Genomic DNA, 24,089 nt, shown 5'->3' with positions numbered 1-24,089 from the left:
AATGCTGGAGTCTGGGATAGCACCCAGGTCTCTGGAGTTAACGAAAATTAATGAATTGGGAGAATGAGCAAAGAAGTGGCAGGTGGAAAACGGTGTAGGGAAACATATGGTCATGCACTTTGGTAGAAGGAATAAAGACATAGGCAATTTTCTAAATGGGGCAAAAGTTCAAACATCTGAGATGCAAAGGGAGTCTTCATGCAGGATTCGCTAAAGGTTAACTTGCTGGTTGAGCCGGGGTAGGGAAGGCAAATACATCTTTTATGGAGGAGACTTCATGAACTGCCCTTCATGTACAGGGTGTGTCATTGGTTTTGAGCTGGTCATAACCTAATGCACCCTCCGTCTGCAAATCTCACCTCTGGTGTCCTCATCTTCAATTGTAGTGTTGGTACTCTCCAAGGACTCCTGCGTAAAAGCAGAAACAAAATTAACTAGGGGGTTCTTCAGTTCTTAGATTAGAATGTTTAATTGTCATTTTTGTTGCAGTTTAACAATGAATCATCTGTTTGTATTTTACACAAGTTTAATATGCCTCTAGTGGCTATACAAAGTATAGTACTGGAAAGTTCTGCAATGGTTCTCTGTTCTGTATTAAGTGCCTTTTCATTGGTTAACTTGGTACTGCAGAATTGAATAAGTGCTTTCTAATTGGTTAATTTTTATCTATAGATTTGAATGGCACTTTTCTTATCTCTGAAGTATAAAAATAGTTGTTCTGTTCCTGTTCTCTTTGTTCTATCAACTTTTAATAAAATGAACATGAAGCAACTTCTTCCAAAGGAGCCTTCGATCAAAAACGTCAGAAAGCAACAGGATTAAATATTGTTGCACGGGGGTCGGTGCTGGGACCGCTGCTCTTCACGTTATATGTCAATGACGTGGATGACAAAATTGATGCCAATGACTGAATCCGCGAGTCCACTGCAGGTTGCAGGACTGTAGTGTGCATGAGTGGCTGGGTAGGAGTGGGGCTGAACGGGGCTTGTCTTGTTGCTTGTTGTGTTCTGTGTTGTTCTGCTGAACATCGGGGGCATGCTATGTGGCACTGGAATGTGTGGCGACACTTGTGGGCTGCCCCAGCACATTCATAGGTTGTGTTGGTTGATAACGCAAATGACATATTTCACTGTCCATTTCAATAGACATGTGACAGATTAATGAAGCTGAATCTGATGGTTTTGTGGCCAGGTTTGCAGACAATATGAAGAAAGGTGGTGTTGAGGAAACACAGTGGCTGCAGGAAGACTTAGAGCTGGAGATTGGGCAAAGAGTGACAGATGGAATATAGTGCAGGGAAGTGAAAGGTCATGCACTTTGGTAGAAGGGAAAAGGTGTAGGCTATTTTCTAAATGGGCAGAAAGTTCAAAAATCAGAGATGAAAAGGGACTTGAGAGTCCTTGTAAAGGATTTGCTAAAGACTAACTTGCGGGTTGAGACTGTGGTAAGGAGGACAAATGCAATGTTAGCATTCATTTTAAGAGGACTAGAATATAACAGAGGCTTTTGGAAAGAAATGGATCCATCAGACAGAAGCAGCATGGATTCAGCAAAGGCAGGTCCTGTCTGACAAGCTTACTGGAGTTCTCTGAGGATATAACAAGCGCAGTGGATAGAGGGGAGCAGATGGACGTTGTTTACTTGGAATTCCAGAAGGCGTTCGATAAGGTGCCGCATAAAAGACTTATCCATAAGATAAGGATGCATAGAGTTGGAGGTGATGTATTAGCATGGATAGAGGATTGGTTAACCAATAGAAAGCAGAGAGTTGGGATACATGGGTGTTACTCTGGTTGGCAATCAGTGGTGAGCAGTGTATCGCAGGGATCAGTGCTGGGCCCACAACTGTTCACGATATACATTAACGATCTGGAAGTGGGGACTGAGTGTAGTGTATCTAAGTTTGCTGATGACAGTAAATTGAGTGGAAAAGCAAATTGTGCAGAAGATATGAAGAGTCTGCAGAGAGATATAGATAGGTAGGTAAATGGACAAGGGTCTGGCAGATGGAGTACAGTATTGGTAAACGTGAGGTCTTGCACTTTGCAAGGAAAATTGAAAGAGCTGATTATTATTTAAATAGTAAAAATTGCAGCATGCTGCCATGCAGAGGGACTTGGGAGTGATTGTGCATGAATCACAAAAGGTTGGTTTGCAGGTGCAGCAGGCTATCAAGAAGGCAAATGGAATGTTGGCCTTCATTGCTAGAGAGACTGAATTTAAGAGCAGGGAGGTTATGTTGCAACTGTACAGGGTACTGGTGAGGCCGCACCTGGAGTTCTGGTCTCCTTACTTGAGGAAGAATATACTGGCTTTGGAGGCAGTGAAGAGGAGGTTCATCAGATTGATTTGAGAGATGAGGGGTTCAGACTATGAGGAGAGATTGAGTCGCCTGGGACTGTACTCACTGGAATTCAGAAGAGTGAGAGGAGATCTTATAGACGCATATAAAATTATGAAAGGGATAGATAAAAGATAAAGTTATTTCCACTGGTAGGTGAAACTAGAACTAGGGCACATAGCCTCAAGATTTGGGGAAGTAGATTTAGGACGGAGATGAGGAGGAACTGCTTTTCCCAGAAAGTGGTGAATCTGTGGAATTCTATGCCCAGTGAAGCACTGGAGGCTACCTCAGTAAATATATTTAAGATAAGGTTGGACAGATTTTTTGCATAGTAGGGGAATTAAGGGTTATGGGGAAAAGGCAGGTAGGTGGAGATGTGTCCATGGCCAGATCAGCCATGGACTCATTGAATAGCAATCTTATAAGAACAAGGATGTGATGTTGAGGTTTTATAAGGCACTGTAAGACTGCACTTGGAGTATTGTGAACAGTTGGAGAAGAGGTTCACAAGAATTATCCCGGCAATGAAATGGTTAACATATAAGGAGTGTTTATGGAGCTTAGAAGAATGAGGGGATCTTATTGAAACCTAGGGAATATTGAAAGAGTAGATTCTGAGGGGATATTTCTTATAGTGGGGAGTCTAAGACCAGAGGACACAGCCTCAGAATAGAGGGACATCTATTTAGAACAGAAATAAGGAGGAATTTCTTTTGCCAAAAGGTAGTGAATCTCTGGAATTCATTGCCACAGATGCCTGAGGTGGCCAAGTCATTGCGTATATTTAAGGCAGAGGTTGACAGGTTCTTGATTAGTCAGGGTGTCTAAGGTTACAGGGAGAAGACACGAAGACTTCTCCCATTTTCCATTCCTGATGAAGGGTCTTGGACTGAAACATTGACAATTTTCCACAGAGGCTGCTCGACCTGCTGAGTTTCTCCCATTTTGTGTGCGTTGCTTTGGATTTCCAGCATCTGCAGATTTCCTTGTGTTTGAGAGGGATAATAAATCAGCCATGATGGAGTGGCGGAGAAGAATCGATGTGCCGAACAGCCCAGTTCTGCTCCTATGTCTTATGGTCTACCCACTCTGCGTTTTCTCTGTAATGGTAACTGTTTTCTGCATTTTGTTGTTTACACACCAATGCCAGTGCATTCCAGAGACTCTGCAGTAAGACTGGGTGATGGTCAGGGCTGTTTCCAGGAAACACTTATCTCCATGTGGGAGATAAGTTTTTGACTTTAACTTGATAAGTATAACAATTATAAACTATTAAATGCCTTGGGATTGGTAAACTGGTTTCTTCTTGTCACATGCACTGAGATCCAGGGAAGGTATGTCTTGCAAGCTGTCCATACAGATGGATTCATTGGAGCAGTGTTTTGAGGTAGAACAAGGTAAAACAGGGTGTCATGGCGTAACACTATTAATTGCCAAAAAAACAGCTTTCAATTCCCACCACTGTCCTGTGACTGTGTGAGTTTCCTCTGGGTGCTCTGTTTTCCTCCCACAGTCCAAAGGCACACAGGTTAGTAGGGTAATTGGTCATTGGGTGGACTGGAAGGACAAGTTACCCTGCCATGTCTCTAAATAACATAAAATATATAAAATAACAGAATGCAGAACAAAGTGTTACAGTTACAGAGAAAGTGCAGTGCAGGCAGATAATCAGGTGTGAGATCACAACCAGGTAGATTGTGAGGTCAGGGGTCCATCTTATTATAATAGGGGTCTGTTCAATAGATAGATAAGAGCAGGGTAGAGGCTGTCCTTGAGCCTGGTGGGACGAGCTTTCAGACTTTCGTATCTTCTGCCCGATGGGAGAGGGGAGAAGAGAGAATGTCTGGGTAGGTGGGGTTTTTGATCATGCTGGCTGCTTTACTGAGACAGCGAGAAGTGTAGACAGAGTCCATGGAGGGGGAGCTGCTTCCTGTGATGGGCTGGGAAAAGAAGAGCCCTCTGTGGATGGAGTGTGTTTCATCTGCTGATGATCTTCTGGTTGTCGTTAACATTACCAGCGTCCTGTCACTCGTGAATTTACCCATAGTCTGTCCTACATTTCAGACTGTGTGTGACCCAGCGGTGATTGATCCCTGTACAACTGCTACTCACAGACAATGGGTCAGAATAGACTGGGAAAAATATCATGAAAATCCAGACTCACCTTCACTCCATCAGCTTTCCTGTTTCCTGAATTCTTCCCGCCTGTAGACAGACAGAATTACGTTACAGTCATAGTCATTAAGGCTGTGAGAAGTAGAAGCAGAATTAGGCTGCCTGTCGAACCTTCACCACCATTCCATCATTGCAGACTTACTATGCCTCTCAACCCCATTCCCCTGTCTTCGCTCCATAAGCTTTGACACCCTGATGAATCAGGAACTTACCAACTTCCATTTTAAATATACCTCTGTCAAGATGGCTGACTAGGTTGGCCAGTTCGTCCTCTTTTCCTGCAAGTCCATCAATATCGTCAGCAAATCTTTGTGATGTTTGTGATGTTCCTCCCTCCAATGCTGACTGTGCCCACATGATCTTCAAGGGAACACTCATGATTTGTTGCAGGAAGACGATGAAGAGAGTGGGGGAGAGGAGGCAGACCTGACGGACTCCTACAGAGGTATGGAACCACTCCCCGATGGTGTCCTGAGCAGGTACTTCACTGGATGCCTTGGCGTAAAGCTGATGGATTTTACTCACGTTTACACTTCCACAGACATACACACAAAAATGAGGACAGCCCAGTGGCACAGCGGGTACAGCTGCTGCCCCACAACCCCAGGGACCCGGGTTCGATCCTGACCTCCGGTGCTTTCCGTGTGGGTCTTCATGTTCTCTCCGTGACTACGTGAGGTTCCTCTGAGTGCTCCGGTTCGCCTCATCCCACAGATGTGAGTTAACCGACTGCTGCTTATTGGCCCCAGAGTGTAGAGTTATAGAGTCGTAGAAACAGGCCCTTCAGCCCATCTAGTCTGTGATGGTCTGCCTAGTCCCATCAACCTGCACCCAGATCACAGCCTTACAGAGGGGTCTGCGTTACGACCAAATCTTTTTATGCCATTTGTCAATGATTTGATGGAATGGAGATGGAATTGATGCAGACTTTGGGGAATTAATACCTAACCTATTCAACCTTCCCCTACTCAGGTCCTGGCAACAATCTTGTAAATTTTCTCTGCACTCTTTCAGCCTTATTTACACCTTTTCTGTAGGTGGGTGACCAAAACTCACACAATTCTCCAAATTAGCCCTCACCAATGTCTTATACAACTTCAACATAACATCCCATCTCCTGTACTCAATATGTTGATTTATGAAGGCCAATGTGCCAAAACCTTTCTTTATGATCCTGTCTACCTGTGATGCCACTTTCAATGAATTATGGACCTGTACTCTCAGATCCCTTTGTTCTACCACACTCCTCAGTTCATTGTGTAAGATCCATCCTTGTTGGTCCTACTGAAGTTCAAAACCTCACACTTATCTGCATTAAATTTGAAATGGCATCTTTCAGCCCATTTTTCCAGCTGACCCCAGTGTAGGAGAATCAAAGAGTTGGTGATGTAAGCAGGTTGCAGGGAAGCTAGGAATGAACTTGCTATAAGAGCCAGCAGACTCTTAGCATTGTCAATCATGTTATACTGCTTACTTTTTAACTTGTGTCGTAAAAGCACCTTATCATTTGTCAAGTTATTATATTTCTTTATGTGTTATGTGTGTGAGTTATATCTATAGAACGTCGAACATAGAACAGTACAGCACGAGAACAGGTCATTTGGCCCACAATGTTGTGCTGAACCAACTAAAAAGCAAAATTGAAAACACCCAAACACTAATCCCTCCTACTGACACCACGTCCACATCCCTCCATCTTCACTACATCCATGTGCTAATCTAAACGCTCTGAAAAGCCTCTAACGTATTTGCCTCTACCACCATACCAGGCATTCCAGGCATGCACCACTCTCTGAATAAAAAAAACTTACCCCTCACATCCCCCTGGAACCTACTCCCTCTCACCTTCAAAGCATGCCCTCTGGTGTGAGACACTTTAAACCTGGGAAACAGATACTTCCTGTCCACTGTATCTTGTGTCTCTCATAATCTTGTAAACCTCTATCAGTTCTCCTCTCAGCTTCCAGCGCTCCAGAGAAAACATCCCAAGTTTATCCAGCCTCTCGCGATAGCACATGCATCCTGGTAAACCTCTTCTGCACCCTCTCCAAAGCCTCAACATTCTTCCTATAGGGGGGGAGACCAGAACTGTACATAATACTCCAGATGTGGCCTAACCAGAGGTTTATAAAGTTGCAACAGAACCTCCTGCCTTTGAACTCAGTGCCTCGACTAATAAAAGTAAGCATAGCCTCTGTCAAGGAGCTTTGGACTTGGATCCAAAGGTCTCTTAGTTACCCCTTGATCTGGAGGAACATTGTTTCATTTGGTGATATACATGTGTACGGTTGTGTGTGAGTTATATGTACTGTGTTGTGCACCCTTGTCTGGAGGAACATTGTTTCGTTTGGTGATATACATGTGTACAGTTGTGTGTGAGTTATATGTACTGTGTTGTGCACCCTGGTCTGGAGGAACGTTGTTTCGTTTGGGGTATACAAGTGTACAGTTGTGTGTGAGTTATATGTACTGTGTTATGTACCGTGGTCTGGACAAAAGTTGTTTCATTTGCTGGTATACGTGTATGGTTGAATGACAATAAACTGAACCGTGTCCGGGACAGGTTTGCCTTACCTGAGAAGTTGCGTGTAGCTAGCATAGTAGTGAGTATCGCACCCTAGAGAGAGAGAGAGAGAGAGAGCACAGAGTTCATTCAGGACTGTCACTGAGGTGACTCCACCTCTGAGAGAGACAGATCTAAAACTGGTCGGCACTGCTGGAGGCTGCGAGCTTCAGTCAGTGTGGGTTCTGCTACCAGGAAAACTGTAAGACCCCCACCCAATCGTCACTCCTCCCTCCCGACACCTTCACTCACCTCCCCTTCCCTCAAACAGAACCCCGATGTTGCTGCGTTAGATCTGACAACTCGAATCTTGTTGATAACTGAAGCTTCTGTCCAAGTCTCGATAATGCTTTACATCAGGGAGAAGATACAGGAGCCCGAAGACACACACCCAGCGTTTCAGGAACAGCTTCTTCCCCTCCACCATTAGATTTCTGAATGGACAATGAACCCACGAACACCACCTCACTATTCTGCTCTACTAATATTTTTATATACATTATGATTGTAATTTATAGTAATTTTTATGTTCTGTACTGTACTGCTGTTGCAAAACAACAAATTTCACAACATAATTGTGAAGTTTATGCTACCGGGGCAGTGTCTTGGTACCAAATGGGTCAGTACAACATTATTACTGCTGAGGGTTTCAGAGTTCAGAGTTCAATTCCAGCCTCCCCTTAAGAAGTTGCTTCATCCTTCCCGTGAATATGTGGGTTTCCTCCGGGTGCTCTGGTTTCCTCCCACAGTCCAAAGACATACTGGTTAGTAGGCTAATTGGTCATTGTGAATTGTCCCGTGATTAGGCTAGGGTTAAACAGGTGGGTTGCTGGGCGATGCTGCTCATTGGTCTGGAAGGTCCTGTTCCACACTGTAACTATAAAAATAAAATAAAATGTACTGTTGCTGCAAAGTAACAAATTTCCCTGACGTGTCCCCGATAATAAACCTGAGTCCGATTCCGTAGGGAGCTCGGAACGCCGTGGATGAGATTCAGATTCCATAGGGGAGGTCATATGGAGGGTCCGGAACGCCGTGGACGAGATTGAAAGACTATGTACGGCAGGCAGATAACACTTCATTACTGAAGACAGGGAAGAGCAAGAGACCAGGGAACCATTGACCTGTTGGTCTAGATACCACTGTGGGAAAGTTATTGGAATCTGTAATTAAGAACAGGGTGAATGGGGACTTCGAGAAATGTGCAGTGATTACAGGAAATGAACATTCCTTTGCAAAGACTGGGCTATATTTAATAAACCAAACTGAATTTCTGGAGGAAGGAATGAACCCATTTGATAGTGGGCTGTCTGTGAATGTAATTTGTCTGGATTTCTGCAATACATTTAGTAAAGTTAACAAACTGTTAGATTAGGTGGAGTCACATACCATGGACAGAAGCCTTTAGAGCAAGTGGGAAGATGGGCGAAAGGGTTGGCATGGGCAGGATGGGCCAAAGGGCCTGTTTCTGATCTGATCATCTCCTCAAGGCTGGCAGGGTGCAGATACGTCTCTCCCACAGGAGGTATAAGGCACTCCTTCCCTCCACTAGCCTACAGGTCACCCTTGGGCAAGATGTAGCACCTGCTTAGCCCCCCATCAGGGTCACGTGAAGCCATGGGAGCAGGTGGTGGATGGTCGTAGAAATAGCTGGTGCAAATCACAGGTCCTGGTCATGCGACCACTGACGCCAGGTGGACGATCTCTGAAGATTATTGATAATGGCTGGGGCCACCCATCTTGTAAAGTCACTGCCCAGAAGGCAGCGATGGTAAACCACTTCTGTAGAAAAATTTGCCAAGAACAATTCTGGTCCTGGAAAGACCATGATCGCCTACATCATAGACACTGCACATAATGAACAAACTATACTTTATTCTTTGTGTTGGTGTGTGGGTGTTTACACGTACCGTATTGTGCACCCTGGTCCCAGAGGATCATGGTTTTGTTTTGTGGTATGTGTGTATATAGCTGAATAACGATAAACTGGAACTTGAACTTGAGGTCTCATACCAGGCTGTGATGGAACTAGTCAGAATGCTTTCTGCATAGAAACTTGTAAGAAACCCTGGTGACGTACAAGATCTCTTCAGACTGCAAACAGAGTTGCTAGTGCGCCTTGCTGACAGTCTCTGAAGTGTTGATAATGGCCGGGGTCACCTGTCCTGTAGAGACACTGCCCAGAAGAAGGCAATGGCAAACACTTCTGCAGAAAATTTGCCAAGAGCAATCATGGTCATGGAAAGACTGTGATTGTTCACATCATACGACTCAGCTCATAATGATCGAATGAATGAAACCTCCATAACTCTATGAGGGGGACCAAGTGGAGGAAGCCCCTCTTTGCCCTGGTCTCTGGCAAACCCTCGGTGTGGGGAATGGGGGTGCGGGACTGTTGGCTCACAGCTGCAGAGATCCTGCCCTGTGACGCTGTCTGTGTGTGTGGAACTTGTACGTTCCCCCTGTGACCCTTCTCCAAAGAGCTGCGCTTTCCTCCCAAAGACATGTGGGTCCAGACGAGGAAGCTGTGGGCATTCAATGTTGGTGCACAGGTCAGTGGGTTAATTAGCCACACTAAATTGTCCCCAGTGCATGGGATCTGGGGGGACATGAGGGAAATGAGGAGAGAATGAAATGGGATCAGCATAACTGGATTGCACGGACTCAATGGGCTGAAGGGTCTGCTTCCGTGACGTAAGCCTCTTCCTCTTCTTCTCCATTGTGTACGCTCAGTGTTAGGATCTCACAGAAAACATAGCAGTCAGCGCAACACTTTACAGCACTGTCTGTAAGATTGGGGTTCAATTCCCACTGCTGTCTTCACGTTCTTTCCGTGAGCACGTTGGTTTCCTTCGGGTGCTCCGGTATCCTCCCACATTCCAAAGATGTACGGGTTAGGGTTATTCACCATGGGCACGCTATGTTGACATCAGAACCACGGCGACACAGATGGGCTACTCCCACCACATCCTCAGACTGTGTTGGTCGTTGACGCAAACGAGACATCTCACTGTGTGTTTTGTGTACATGTAACAAGTAAAGCTGATTTTTTATCTTTAAGAGTTGGCGCGTGGCCTAGTGATCTGAAGGTCGCTAGTTGGAGCCTCAGCTGAGGCAGCATGTTGTGTCCTTGAGCAAGGCACTTAACCACATATTGCTCTGCGACGACACCGGTGCCAAGCTGTATTGGCCCTAGTGCCCTTCCCTTGGACAACATCGGTGGCGTGGAGAGGGGAGACTTGCAGCATGGGCAACTGCCGGTCTTCCATACAACATTGCCCAGGCCTGCGCCCTGGAAACCTTCCAAGGTGCAAATCCATGGTCTCACGAGACTAACGGATGCCTATTACTATTATCTTTAAGAATGACTGTCTGTGAGGCAATGGAGAGCCTCTCCAAACCCCTTCCTTTAAATCTTCTCCTCTATCTGTGCTACTTCTAATGGTATCAGCCTTCTTCCCTCCAGGGAAAGCAAGCCCAGCTTGTCCAACCTCTTCCCAGAACCACAGACCACTGATCCAGGCAACGTCCTGGTGAATCTCCCTTGTGCTCAGTGGAACCATATCCTTCGTGTAGTCATAGTGACTGGAATTGCAGATGGATCTCCATGTGCGGCCTAACCAGGCCTCCGCCAGGCCTAACCAGGTTTTTGTGAAAAAAGGTGGACATAACTAACCTTCAGCTTCCTCCGAGCGTTGAACTTCTTTAAGCAGTCGACCGTCTCTTGCCGGTGCATGCAAGAGGCCACTGTGGCCCGATGCTGTGGACAGACAGAATATTTTCATTAAGCCTGGGTCAGGCAGTCATCAGTTCCAATCCCACCCTCGAACCCTGATGATAAACTGTAAATGGGAAAAAGACTGTGACTATCCACCTTACTGATGCCCTCACGATTTTACAAACCTCTATCAGAATATCCCTCATTTTCCTATGCTCCAGGGAATAAAGTCCATGGGGTGAATATGGATTAGGGGATCGAGCAGTTAGGTTCAGCTAATTGGACTCACTTTCAAGGATTCTTCATCTCATGTTCTCAATATTTGTTTATTTATTATTATTATTTTGTTTGTTACTTTTCTTTTTGTGTTAACACAGTTTATTGTCTTTTGCACATTGGTCATTTATCCATCTTTGTTCTGTACAGTTTTTCATTGATTCTATTGTGCTTCTTTGACTTATTGTGAATGCCCACAAGAAAATGAATCTCAGAGTTGTATTTGGTGATACATGTGTATTTTGATAATAATAAACTTAAGAGATTCTGCAGATGCTGGAAATCCGAGCAACTCACACAAAATGCTGGAGGAACTTAGCAGGCCAGGCAGCATCTATGGAGAGGAATAAGCAGTTGATGCTTTGGGCCGAGACCCTTCGTCAATACTGAGAAGCAAGGGAGAAGATGCCAAAATTTGATAATAAATTTACTTTGCGCTGTTATGCACTGAATGTAGTGTTCTAATAAAATGATCTGTGTGGATGGCATACAAAACAACTTTCTTTCCTCTGTACCTCAGTATATGTGTCAATAATAAACCAATTTATTAATTTCCATCTTGGGCAATGGGTTGGTTCTGTTGCTTGGGCTGGAGCATGCCTGCCATCTACTGGTGGAAGGTGGGATACATGGGGATTTCAAGCAACACACATCAAAGTTGCTGGTGAACGCATCAGGTCAGGCAGCATCTCTAGCAAGATGTACAGTCGATGTTTCGGGCCAAGACCCTTCATCAGGACTAACTGAAAGAAGAGCTAGTAAGAGATTTGAAAGTGGGAGGGGGAGGGGGAGATCCGAAATGATAGGAAAAGACAGGAGGGGGAGGGATGGAGCCAAGAGCTGGACAGGTGATTGGCAAAAGGGATATGAGAGGATCATGGGACAGGAGGCCTAGGGAGAAGGAAAACGGGGAGGGGGGAAGCCCAGAGGATGGGCAAGGGGTATAGTGAGAGGGACAGAGGGAGAAAAAGGAGAGAAAGAAAAAGAATGTGTGTATATAAATAAATAACGGATGGGGTACGAGGGGGAGGTGGGGCATTAGCAGAAGTTTGAGAAGTCAATGTTCATGCCATCAGGTTGGAGGCTACCCAGACGGAATATAAGGAGTTGTTCCTCCAACCTGAGTGTGGCTTCATCTTGACAGTAGAGGAGGCCGTGGATAGACATATCAGAATGGGAATGGGACATGGAATTAAAATGTGTGGTCACTGGCAGATCCTGCTTTCTCTGGTAGACAGAGCGTAGGTGTTCAGCAAAACGACCTCCCAGTCTGCGTCGGGTCTTGCCAATATATAGAAGGCCACATTGGGAGCACCGGACACAGTTTATCACCCCAGCCGACTCACAGGTGAAGTGTTGCCTCACTGGGAAGGACTGTCTGGGGCCCTGAATGGTGGTAAGGGAGGAAGTGTAAGGGCATGTGTAGCACTTGTTGATTGCTGGATTGCTGGGTTTTTACAAGGCACAAGGGCCATTCGCAAGCTCTGTTCATGAAGGTTTGAAGGGGGTGGGTGAAGCTTTGTGTCCAGTGTAAAGGGTTGAAGGCCAGGATGATCTCTGGACAAGACACAGAACAGTATCATACTGCTTTACAGTACCAGGGACGAGGGCTCAAATCCCACTGCTGTCTGTAAGGAGTTTGTACGTTCTCCCCATGACAAATAGGTTTCTTCCAGTGTATGCGGTTTCCTCCCATATTCCAAAGGTGTACGGGTTAGTAGGCTAGTTGGTCACGTGGGTGTAATTTGGCTGCACGTGCTTGTTGGGGTAGAAGGGCCTGTCACTGAGCTGTATCTCTGAATGAAATACATAAAGCATATGGGCTGTGCCTTTTTCTCTCAGCTCCCATCGGGCAGGAGCTACAGGAGCCTGAGGTCCCACACCACCAGGTCCAGGAACAGCTACTTCCCTTCAACCATTCGGCTCTCGAACCCAGTAATCACATCAGCAGCACAGCACCACTGGGAACACTTTGCACTGCAATGCTCTTTCTTTTATTTCATTCTAATTGTGTTTTTTTTTGTTCTAAAATTGCTCATAAAGCTAAATCTGTATGTTTCCTGTGACTGCTGTTTATCCGACGCTCTGTGCCGGTGATGTTACTGCCAGTAAGTTCTTCATTACACCTGGGCACTCTGGTACAGGTGTAAATGAGGATAAGCTCAGGAGACACGGAGTGTAGAGGTTAGTGTAACGCTTTTACAGCGCCAGCAATCGGGGTTCAATTGCCACCACAGTCTCTAAGGAGTTTGTGCGATTCCCCCAGGAGCACGTGGCTTTCCTGTGAGTGTCCCGGATTCTTCCCGCATTCCAAAGATGTATGGGTCAGGGTTGGTATATTGTGGGCATGGTACTTTGGCGTCGGAAACATGGTGACACTTGTGGGCTGCCCCCAGCACATCCTCAGACAGTGTTGGCACCGATGCCATATATTTTAATGTACATTCAAAGTTCAAAGTAAATTTATTATCCAAGTATATAGATGTAACCATATCTAACCTTGAGATTCATTTTCTTGTGGGCATACTCAATAAATCCTGAATCAAATAAAACCATAATAGACCACATCAAATCAAGATCATCTTTATCATTATCATTATATCTTTACTTTGACTTAGTCTTTTCCCGTGCTCCCCCAGGATTTCTCTCAGGTTTTGTTGGTGCTGAGATTGGCATGGAGACTGCAGACAGGACAGCAGTTTCCCCAGGTGGTGGGGGTCCAGAACCTCTCCCGTGCCCATTGATGATGCAAAGATCATCACCAGAGGCTCAGCAATCTCCTCCCTCGCCTCCCACAATAGCCTGGGGGTACATCTTGTCCAGTCCCGGTGGCTTATCCAACTTGATGCTTTCCAAAAGCTCCAGCACATCCTCTTTCTTAATATCTATATGCTCAAGCTTTTCAATCCGCTGCAAGTCATCCCTACAATCGCCAAGATCCTTTTCCGTAGTGAATACTGAAACAAAGTATTCATTAAGTATCCCTGCTATCTCCTCCAGTTCCACACACACTTTTCCACTGTCACACTTGATTGGTCCTATTCGCTCACGTCTTATCCTCTTGCTCTTCACATACTTGTAGAATGCCTTGGGGTTTTCCTTAATCCTGCTTGCCAAGGACTTCTCATGGCCCCTTCTGGCTCTCCTATGTTCATTCTGAAGCACCTTCCTGCTAGCCTTATAATCTTCAAAATCTCTATCATTGCCTAGTTTTTTGAACCTTTCGTAAACTTTTCTTCTTGACTTGATTTTCAACAGCCTTTGTACACCACGGTTCCTATACCCTACCATCCTTTCCCTGTCTCATTGGAACATACCTATGCAGAACGCCACACAAATATCCCCTGAACATTTGCCTTATTTCTACTGTACATTTCCCTGAGAACATCTGTTCCCAATTTATGCTTCCAAGTTCCTGCCTGATAGCTTCATATTTCCCCTTACTTCAATTAAACGCTTTCCTAACTTGTCTGATCCTATCCCTCTCCAATGCTATGGTAAAGGAGATAGAATTGTGATCACTTTCTCTAAAATGCTCTCCCACTGAGAAACCTGACACCTGACCAGGTTCATTTCCCAATACCAGATCAAGTACAGCCTCTCCTCTTGTAGGCTTATCTACATATTGTGTCAAGAAACCTTCCTGAACACACCTAACAAACCCAACCCCATCTAAACCCCTTGCTCTAGGGAGATGCCAATCAATATTTGGGAAATTAAAATCTCCCACCACAACAACCCTGTTATTATTACAGCTTCCCAGAATCTATCTCCCTATCTGCTCCTCAATGTCCCTGTTACTATTCGGTGGTCTATAAAAAACACACAGAAGAGTTATTGACCTCTTCCTGTTTCTAACTTCCACCCACAGAGACTCCGTAGACAATCCCTCCATGGCTTCCTACCTTTCTGCAGCTGTGACACTATCTCTGATCAACAGTGCCATGCCCCCACCTCTTTTGCCTCCCTCCCTGTCCTTTCTGAAACATCTAAAGCCTGGCACTCTAAGTAACCATTCCCGTCCCTGAGCCATCCAAGTCTCTGTAATGGACACCACATCATAACTCCAAGTACTGATCCACACTCTAAGCTTATCCGCTTTGTTCATAATGCTTCCTGCATTAAAATAGACACATCTCAAACCATCGGTCTGAGTGCATCCCTTCTCTATCATCTGCCTATCCTCCTTCTCACACTGTCTCCAAGCTTTCTCTATATGTGAGCCAACTGCCCCTTCCTCCTTCTCTTCAGTTTGGTTCCCACCCCCCAGGAATTCGAGTTTAAACTCTCCCCAATAGCCTGAGAAAACCTCCCCACCGGGATATTGGTCCCCCTTGGATTCAAGTCCAACCCACCCTTTTTGTACAGGTCACACCTACCCCAAAAGAAGTCCCAATGATCCAGAAATCTGAATCCCTGTCCCCTGCTCCAATCCCTCATCCACGCATTTATCTTCCACCTCACTCTATTCCTATACTCACTGTGGTGTGGTACAGGCAGTAATCCCGTGATTACTACCTTTGAGGTCCTGCTTCTCGATTTCCTTCCTAGCTGCCTGTAGTCTGTTTTCAGGACCTACTCCCTTTTCCTACCATGTCGTTGGTTCCAATATGTACCACAACCTCTGGCTGTTCTCCTTCCCACTTCAGGATATTCAGGATTTTATATTCTAGTCCTCTTGAAATGAATGCTAATATCACATTTGCCTTCCTCACCACAGAGTCAAGCAGCAAATTAACTTTTAGAGAATCCTGCACAAAGACTCCCAAGTCCCTTCGTGCCTCAGTTTCTTTATTTTTTCTCTCCATTTAGAAAATAGTCAACCCTTTCACTTCTTCTACCAAGGTGCATGACCATAATCTTCCCACACTGTATTCCATCAGCCCATTCACCCAATCTGTTTAAATCCTTCTGTAACCTCTCCACTTCCTCAAAACTACCTCCCCTCCACCTATCTTCATATCATCTGCAAATTTTGCAACCAAGCCATCAATTTTATCATCCAAATCAGTGACATATAATGTAAAAAGAATTGGTCCCAACACAGACCCCTGTGGAACACTACTAGGCACTGGCAGCCAATGAGGAAAGGCTCCCCTTATTCCCACTGTTTGCCTCCTGCTAATTAGCCACTGCTTTATCCATACTAGAATCTTTCTTGTAATACAATGAGCTCGTAGCTTGTTAAGCATCCTTGTCAAAGGCCTTCTGAAAATCCAGGTACAGAAATCCACCAATTCTCCTTTGTCTATCCTGCTTGTTATTTCTTCAAAGAATTCCAGTAGATTTGTCAGGCAAGATTTTCCCTTGAGGAAACCATGCTGACTACGGCCTATTTTATCATGTGCTTCCAAGTACCCCGAAACCTCATCCTTAATAATCAACTCCAACATCTTCCCAACCACTGAGGTCAAACTAACTGGCCTATAGTTTCCGTTCTTCTGCCTCTCCCTTCTTGAAGAGTGGAGGGATATTTGCAATTTTCCAGTCTTCTAAAACCATTCCAGAATCTAGTGTTTCTTTAAGGATCATTTCTAACACCTCCATAATCTCTTCAGCTACCTCCTTCAGAACTCTGGGGTGTACACCATCTGGTCCAGGTGACTTATCCACCTTCAGGCCTTTCAGTTTCCTAGGAACCATCTCTCTCGTAATGGCAACTTCTCACACCTCATGTCCACGACACGTGGAACTTCCATTTTACTGTTAGTGTCTTCCACAGTGAAGACTAATGCAAGATTCTTATTCAGTTCATCTACCATTTTGTTTTCCCCCATTACTATCTCTCCAGCATTGTCTCCCAGTAGTCTGATATTTACTCTCGCCTCTTTTTTACACTTTATGTATCTGAAGGTCATTGTTAAAACAATGACTTCACTTCAAACAGGGACATTGGTGCCAGCAGGGAGATTTGGGAAGATTCTGAAGTGCTAGGTGGAAGTGGGTCTTGTCTCGGTGGTGACCCTGTTCACAGAGGGAAATGGTTTGCCATGGGATGGGAGGAGTTGGGTTGACGTCCCTCCCTACCCACCTGGGCAACAGCCGGCCCAAGGATGCAAACAGGCAGACGAGTTCACACATCCTACGATGCACTCTCAAATCAGTCAGCAGCTCAGGGAATCGATGATTGAGAAGGTCACCTTGCACATTCAAGAGATCTTACTGAAGAATTTATGCCCACCTCAAGGGACAGAGTTTACCATCTCCGACTCTTTCCCCACTTACTCTCTCCCCACCAACTGAATCCCCTCCCACACTGCACACACTTTCCCCCATCACTTTCTCTCCCATCCCACACCCCACGGATACTCTCCCCCATCATCAACATCCCCCACCTACTGAGTCCCCTCCCACAGCCCATGGACATTCTCCCCCATCACTGACCCTCCCCACCCACTGAATCCCCTCCCACAGCCCACAGACACTCTCCCCTCTCACAACCCTTAGGATAGTCTCCCACATCATCAACTCTTCCCCACCCATGAATCCCCTCCCACAGCCCTTCAGACACTCTCCCACGTCACGGACTCCCCACACCCTCTGAATCCCCTCCCACAGGTATTTTCTCAATGACTCTCCCCAGCTGCACCCACAGGGTTGCCTCCCTGTCAGACGCCAGGCTGAAGACACCGCCGGGTATCAGACATACCGAGATCCAGGGATGTTTAAGGGCCTCCGCTGCAGTGATGCGTTTGGCAGGGTTAATCGTCAACATCTTGTTGATGAGATCTTTGGCCTCAGGTGTCACAGTGTCCCACTCTGGAGACGGGAACTATGGAACAAAAGAGAAACAACAGCAAGCTACCACAGGCTGCCTCATCTCCCCTAGCAACCAGCAGGCCCTGTGTGGTGTGAACTGATACAGCGGAGCCCCCTGCCAAGTGTAGATGGTGAGGGTGCGGAAAAGGTTTTCAAGGGCATGGCCAGGCAGCATCTTTATTCCTTGAAGCACAGGAGAGTGAGAAAAGACCCAAGGTTTGATTGATATAAGCATCAGGCCGAATTGGAAAGGTCGGGAATAAGGTAGATTGAGGTGGCAGAACCCAGGCCCGAAAGCAAGGAACAAAGGTCTGGACAACTTAAGTGCTGGACCAGATTGAAAAGATCAGGGTGTTGGTGCTGAAGGCGAGGGACGGGCTGGTTCAGCTTGCGGCTTCGCGAGGTTTACTCGTCTCGGCGCTGAACTGAGCCTGTGGCCTGCAACTAACGGGCTCCTGGATCAGCTGCTGCCTTCACGGCTGTGGACTCACTTTCCTGAACTTCAGTTCTGAATATTACTTGTATTGTTTGCACGATTTGTTTAGCTGCACATTCAGTGTTTGACGGTCTTCTTCTTTGAAATGGGTTCTATTGTGTTACTTTGTTTTGTGGCTGCCTGCAAGAAGACGAATCTCAAGTTGTATACATGTTTTGATCATGAATGTACTTAGTAGTTTGCAGGAGAATGAGGGGTGACCTCTCAGAAGTTTATGAAATCATGATGGATGTGCATAAGGTAGATTTAGATTAATAGGCGTCTTGTTTGGCACAGACTTTGTGGGTTAAGGGGCGTATTCCTGCGCTGTACTGTTCTGTGTTCTGTGTTTGAGGTTCTAAGTTATTAATTACTATGTTCTATGTTCTGTCCTATGTTCTAACTTCTGTATTCTGAGATCTATGTTCTTGGAGGCCAAGTTGTTGGGTATATTTAAAGCAGAGTTTGATAGGTTCTTGATTGGTCAATGTGCCAAAGGTTAAGGGGAGAATGGGGTTGAGAGGGATAATAAATCAGCCATGGTGGAATGGCAGAGCAGACTTGATGGGCTGAATGGCCTAATTCTGTTCCTATGTCTTGTGTTCTAAATTCTTTGTTCTGGTTCCATGATCTGCCCAGGCAGAAAGGCTGATGGCCTGGAGACGGGGTCTAGTCACAAAGGGGGGAAGTCTTGATGCTGGGGTAATAGCTCATACCAACGATCCCAGCGGGCAGGAGAGTGGCGTAGCTGGTAGAGGCATCACCTCACTGTTCCAGAGACCCGGGTTTGATCCCAACCACCGCAGTGTTTTTGTACAGTTTGTACGAACTCCCTGTGACCATGTGAGTGTCCCCGGGTGCTCTGACACCCTCCCACTGTCCAGCAACATGGGTTAATTGTTCCTTGCATGTGGATGAGAGGGAAATAGATGTGGGAGCTTACAGGATAAATTAGTGATGAAGTGGCCTTGGGTGTTGTAAGGAGATAGACCATTAGCTGGGGAAAAAGCAGAGAGTGGTCAGGGGCTGAGTGACCACTAGGATTGCCAACTTTCTCACTCCCAAATACGGAACACTTGGGTTTACCCCGAGGAAGACTACCATGACCATGAAGCCTTGTGCGGGCACCTGTGTGCGCATGCGTGACGTGCGCATATATGACGTGTGCATGTGTGACGTGCGCATGTGTGACGTGCGTATATATGACGTGTGCATGCGTGTATGTGACGATTTTTTTCCACAAATCGGTTTTGGCTTAATCTTCCCGACTACACTGTACATACATTATTTCTACTTTATATAGGCTGTGTATTTATCCTATCATTCCTGTTTTTACTATATGTTAGTGTTATTTTCGGTTTTATGTGTTATTTGGCATGATTTGGTAGGTTATTTTTTTGGGTCTGGGAACGCTCAAAAATTTTTCCCATATAAATTAATGACAATTACTTCTTTGCTTTACGCCACGTCGGCATGAAAGGTTTCATAGGAACGCTCTACCTTAGCGGGGGAAATACGGGACAAGGGCGGTCCCGTATGGGACAAACCAATTTAGCCCAATATATGGGATGTCCTGGATAATACGGGACAGTTGGCAACTCAAGTGACCACCAACCCACTGTGTTACTGGGGACGGGGCTGGTTCCGATGTCTCAGAGACCGTGGCAGATAGGCTGTCCCTCCCCAGTCTGTGGACCACTCACACCCATGCAACACTCACATCGTAGGCCCCAGCTTTGATCTGCTGGTAGAGTCTGTGCTGGTCCTCATCCCAGAATGGAGGGTAACCAACCAGGAGGATGTAGAGAATGACACCTGGGGAAGGAAGAAGATTAAGAAGGTCAGCTGTATTCGTCACTCGTTCATCCTGCTATAGCTGTGTGGTGGAAAGTGTGCTGACTGGCTGCGTTACGGTCTGGTCTGGGAACACCAACGCCTTTGAGCAGAAAGTAACTACACTCTTTGTAAGGACTTTTTATCTTGTTATTTCATGCTCATAATTTGTTGCTATTTATTTATTATCTGCAATGGCACAGTTTGTTTACAGTTTACAGTTCCTGATGTTTACAGTTACTGTTCTATAGATTTGCTAAGTATGTCTGCAGGAAAAGAACCTCAGGGTTGTATGTGGTGACATATGGTATATGTACTCTGATAATCAATTGCACTTTGACTTACAGGGAAAGAGCATGAGCGATCACTGATCAGGTTTTGTATGTTCTCCCGAATGTACCTGTCTCTACCACCACCCCTGGCAGGGCATTCGACACACCCACCACTCTCTGTGTAAAAAACCTACCTCTGACATCACCCCCCCTATACTTTTCTCCAATCACCCTTGGATTGTGCCCCCTCATGTCAGCCATTTCTGCCCCGGGAAAAGTCTCTGGCTGTCCACTCGATCTATGCCTCTTATCATCTTGTACACCTCTATCACGTCACCTCCCATCCTCCTTCACTCCAAAGAGAAAAGCCCGAGCTCACACAACCTACCCTCATAAGACACGCTCTCTAATCCTGGTAGATCTCCTCTGTCTTTTATATTTTTTATTGTAAATCGATAGCATGTTTTATGTCCTGCACTGAGCGGCTGCTGCATGGTAGCTTGGTGGCTGGCACGACGTTTTACGGTACCAGCAACCCGGGTTCAATTGCTGCCACTGCTTGTAAGGAGCTTGTGTGCTCTCCCCGTGACTGCGAGGGTTTCCTCTGGGCACTCTGGTTTCCTCCCGCAGTCCAAAGAAGTACCAGTTTGTAGGTTGTTTGGTCATTGTAAAATGATTAGGCTAGGGTTATCTCGGGGGTTGCTGGGCAGTGAGGCTCAAGGTACTGCAAGGGCCTGTTCCACGCTGTCTCTCAATAAAATGAAAAACAAACACCAACAAGTTTCATGACATACGGATAGATTAGCCTTATTTGTCACATGTACGTCCAAACATACAGTGAAATGAGTCAGCAACAAGTATCTCGTTTTGGGTGCCTTTGAGGGGGATGACCTGACAGGGGACGCCCGCGGTGGCCAGGTCCCTGGCACTGAGCCTGGCGCTGTTGTGCAGGAGGGAAGGAGGGAGAAGAGGAATGCGATAGTCATGGGAGATTCCATAGTCAGGGGAACAGACAGGAGATTCTGTGAGCCTGATAGAGATACCCGCATGGTGTGTTGCCTCCCAGGTGCCAGGGTACGGGATGTCTCAGACCGGGTCCAGAATATTCTGAAGGGGGAGGGTGAGCAGCCAGTTGTCTTGGTACATGTTGGTACCAATGACATAGATAGGAGAAGGGAGAAGGTCCTGAAGAGAGATTTCTGGGAGTTAGAAAGGAAGCTGAGAAGCAGGACCTCCAGGGTAGTAATCTCGGGGTTGCTACCTGTGCTATGTGCTAGCGAGGGCAAGAATAGTCGGATCAGGCAGATGAATGCGTGGCTGAGAGACTGGTGTAGGGGGCAGGGCTTCAGATTCTTGGATAATTGGGATCTCTTCTGGGGGAAGTATGACCTGTTCAAAATGGACGGGTTACACCTGAACCCGAAGGGGACCAATATCCTGGCGGGAAGGATTAATAGAGCTGTTAGGGAGGGTTTAAACTAATTTGGCAGGGGGATGGGAACTGGAATGATAGAGCGGAGGAAGGGGAAAACAGAAATAAATCTAAGATAGTGAGCAGTAAAGATGTCAGGAGAGACAGGCAGGTGATGGGGCAAATTTGCAGCCATTGGGATGAGTTGCAGTGCAATCAAAGCAAAAAGTACCAAATACTGGACTTAAGGTGTTGTACTTAAATGCACACAGCATAAGGAATAAGGGTGGATGATCTTGTTGTACAGCTACAGATTGACAGGTATGATATTGTGGCCATCACTGAGACCTGGCTAAAGGATGCATGTCTCTAGGAGCTGATTGTCCAAGGATACACGTGTATCGGAAGGATAGGAAGGTAGGCAGAGGGGATGGCGTGGCTTTATTGGTAAGAAATGATATTAAATCATTAGAAAGAGGTGACATAGGATTGGAAGGTGCAGAATCTTTATGGGTTGAGCTAAGAAATCGCAGGGGTAAAAGGACCCTGATGGCAGTTATATACAGGCCTCCTAACAGCTGCCGTGATGTGGACTACAAATTACAACAGGAAATAGAAAAGGCTTGTCAGAAGGGCAGTGTTATGATAATTGTAGGGGATTTTAACATGTGAGTGGATTGGAAAAATCAGGTCGGCACTGGATCTCAAGAGAGAGAATTTGTAGAATGTCTACGAGATGGTTTTTTAGAACAGCTTGTTGTTGAGCCCACTAGGGGATCGGCTGTACTGGACTGGGTATTGTGTAATGAACCGGAGGTGATTAGAGAGATTGAGGTGAAGGAACCCTTAGGAGGCAGTGATCATAACATGATTGAGTTCACTGTGAAATTTGAGAATGAGAAGCTGAAATCCAATGTGTCGGTATTTCAGTGGATTAAAGGAAATTACAGTGGCATGAGAGAGGATCTGGCCAAAGTTGACTGGAAAGGGACACTAGCGGGAAGGACGGCAGAGCAGCAGTGGCTGGAGTTTATGCAAGAAGTGAGGAAGGTGCAAAACAGATATATTCCAAAAAAGAAGAAATTTTCTAATGGAAAAGGATGTAACCATGGCTCACAAGAGAAGTTAAAGCCAAAGTTAAAGCAAAGGAGAGGGCTGTCATGGTCTGGTCCGTGAAGTCTGCATTCCGGTTGATGGTCCAGTCCGTGGACTCAGGACTCCGGGTCTTCCAGCTGTCCCTTGTTTTGGTTGAGTTAATCATAGGCACCTGACTCCCATCTTGGGGCTTGGAATATAAGTGGTCTTGGGGCTGACTGTGGGCTGCTGGTTTGTCTTGTCAAGATCTTGTGGGTGCAACCTGCTGGTGGAAGGCTGGAGTGGCCATTTGTCATCTTTGGGCTGTGTTGGAGAACCATTGCTTCATGGAGCCTTGCTGTCAGTAGTTGGAGCTGTTGTTGTGGTATGGATTTAGCCGTTTTCTGGGCCAGCTGAGTGGCTGCCAGCCACTCTGAGCTAGGTAGGGATCTGGTTGTTTCTGTAGCCAGCTGAGGTTGCTGGCTGAATTGTGACTTGGAGCTACCTTGATGCAGAGATGGAACTGTCTGTTGTTCTTTGGTGTTTGTCTCTTCTTGTCCTTGCCTCCATGGGGTAAGTCAAGCTGTTCTGCTGTTGCCCTGTGAGGGGATCTGTCTTGTCTTGTCCTCGCCTCCGTGTGGTAAGTCAAGCTGTTCTGCCATTGCCCTGTGGGGGGGATCTGCCTTGTCCTTGCCTCTGTGGGGTAAGTCAGGCCATTCTGCTGTTGCCCTGTGGGGGGATCTGTCTTGTCTTGGCTTTGCCTTTGTTGGGTAAGTGTGGCTGTTCTGCCGTTACCCGATGGATGTACCTGCCCCACCTTGGTGTGGAGATAAAGTTGAGTCCCAGCTTGTCTAAGGATAAGTCCTGGCTCTATGTCCATATACTGTCCAGTCTCATGTTAGTGTCATGTTAAAGATGAGTCCCGGCTTTTCGAAGGATAAGTCCGGGCTCTATGTTGACGTACAGTTCCCAGTCTGTCTCTGAGCTCCAGCCTCTGCATTCCAAGACTCAAGACTCCAGCCTGCAGCCTCCAGCCTCAAGACCCCCCAGCCTGTCTCCAAGCTCAAGCCGCAAGACCCCAGCCTGTCTCAGAGCTCAAGCTGCAAGACCCCAAGGACTGACACTGACAAGACCACATAATTATAACATATAGTTACAGCGTGCAAAGCAATACCATAATTTGATAGTC

At 46.1% G+C, this 24,089-nt stretch overlaps 1 protein-coding gene across 1 annotated transcript in view; it reads right to left on the bottom strand.

Annotated features, from left to right (window-relative positions):
- The window catches only part of LOC134349146 (calcium/calmodulin-dependent protein kinase type II subunit alpha), a 255,671-nt gene that overhangs the window by 8,460 nt on the left and 223,122 nt on the right, over positions 1-24,089 (bottom strand). Inside the window, exons 9-14 of the mRNA XM_063053055.1 lie at positions 20,031-20,125; positions 17,726-17,848; positions 10,759-10,842; positions 7,094-7,136; positions 4,509-4,549; positions 360-408 (exon numbers count right to left, since the gene is read on the bottom strand). Coding sequence (XP_062909125.1) covers positions 360-408; positions 4,509-4,549; positions 7,094-7,136; positions 10,759-10,842; positions 17,726-17,848; positions 20,031-20,125 — 435 coding nt within the window. The remainder of the gene's footprint in view (positions 1-359; positions 409-4,508; positions 4,550-7,093; positions 7,137-10,758; positions 10,843-17,725; positions 17,849-20,030; positions 20,126-24,089) is intronic.

The sequence above is a fragment of the Mobula hypostoma genome, chromosome 7, assembly GCF_963921235.1.
Source record: "Mobula hypostoma chromosome 7, sMobHyp1.1, whole genome shotgun sequence".
NCBI classification, from domain to species: domain Eukaryota; kingdom Metazoa; phylum Chordata; class Chondrichthyes; order Myliobatiformes; family Myliobatidae; genus Mobula; species Mobula hypostoma.
The sequence above is the reverse complement of the archived record's forward strand: the minus strand, read 5'-3'. Positions and strand labels throughout refer to the sequence as shown.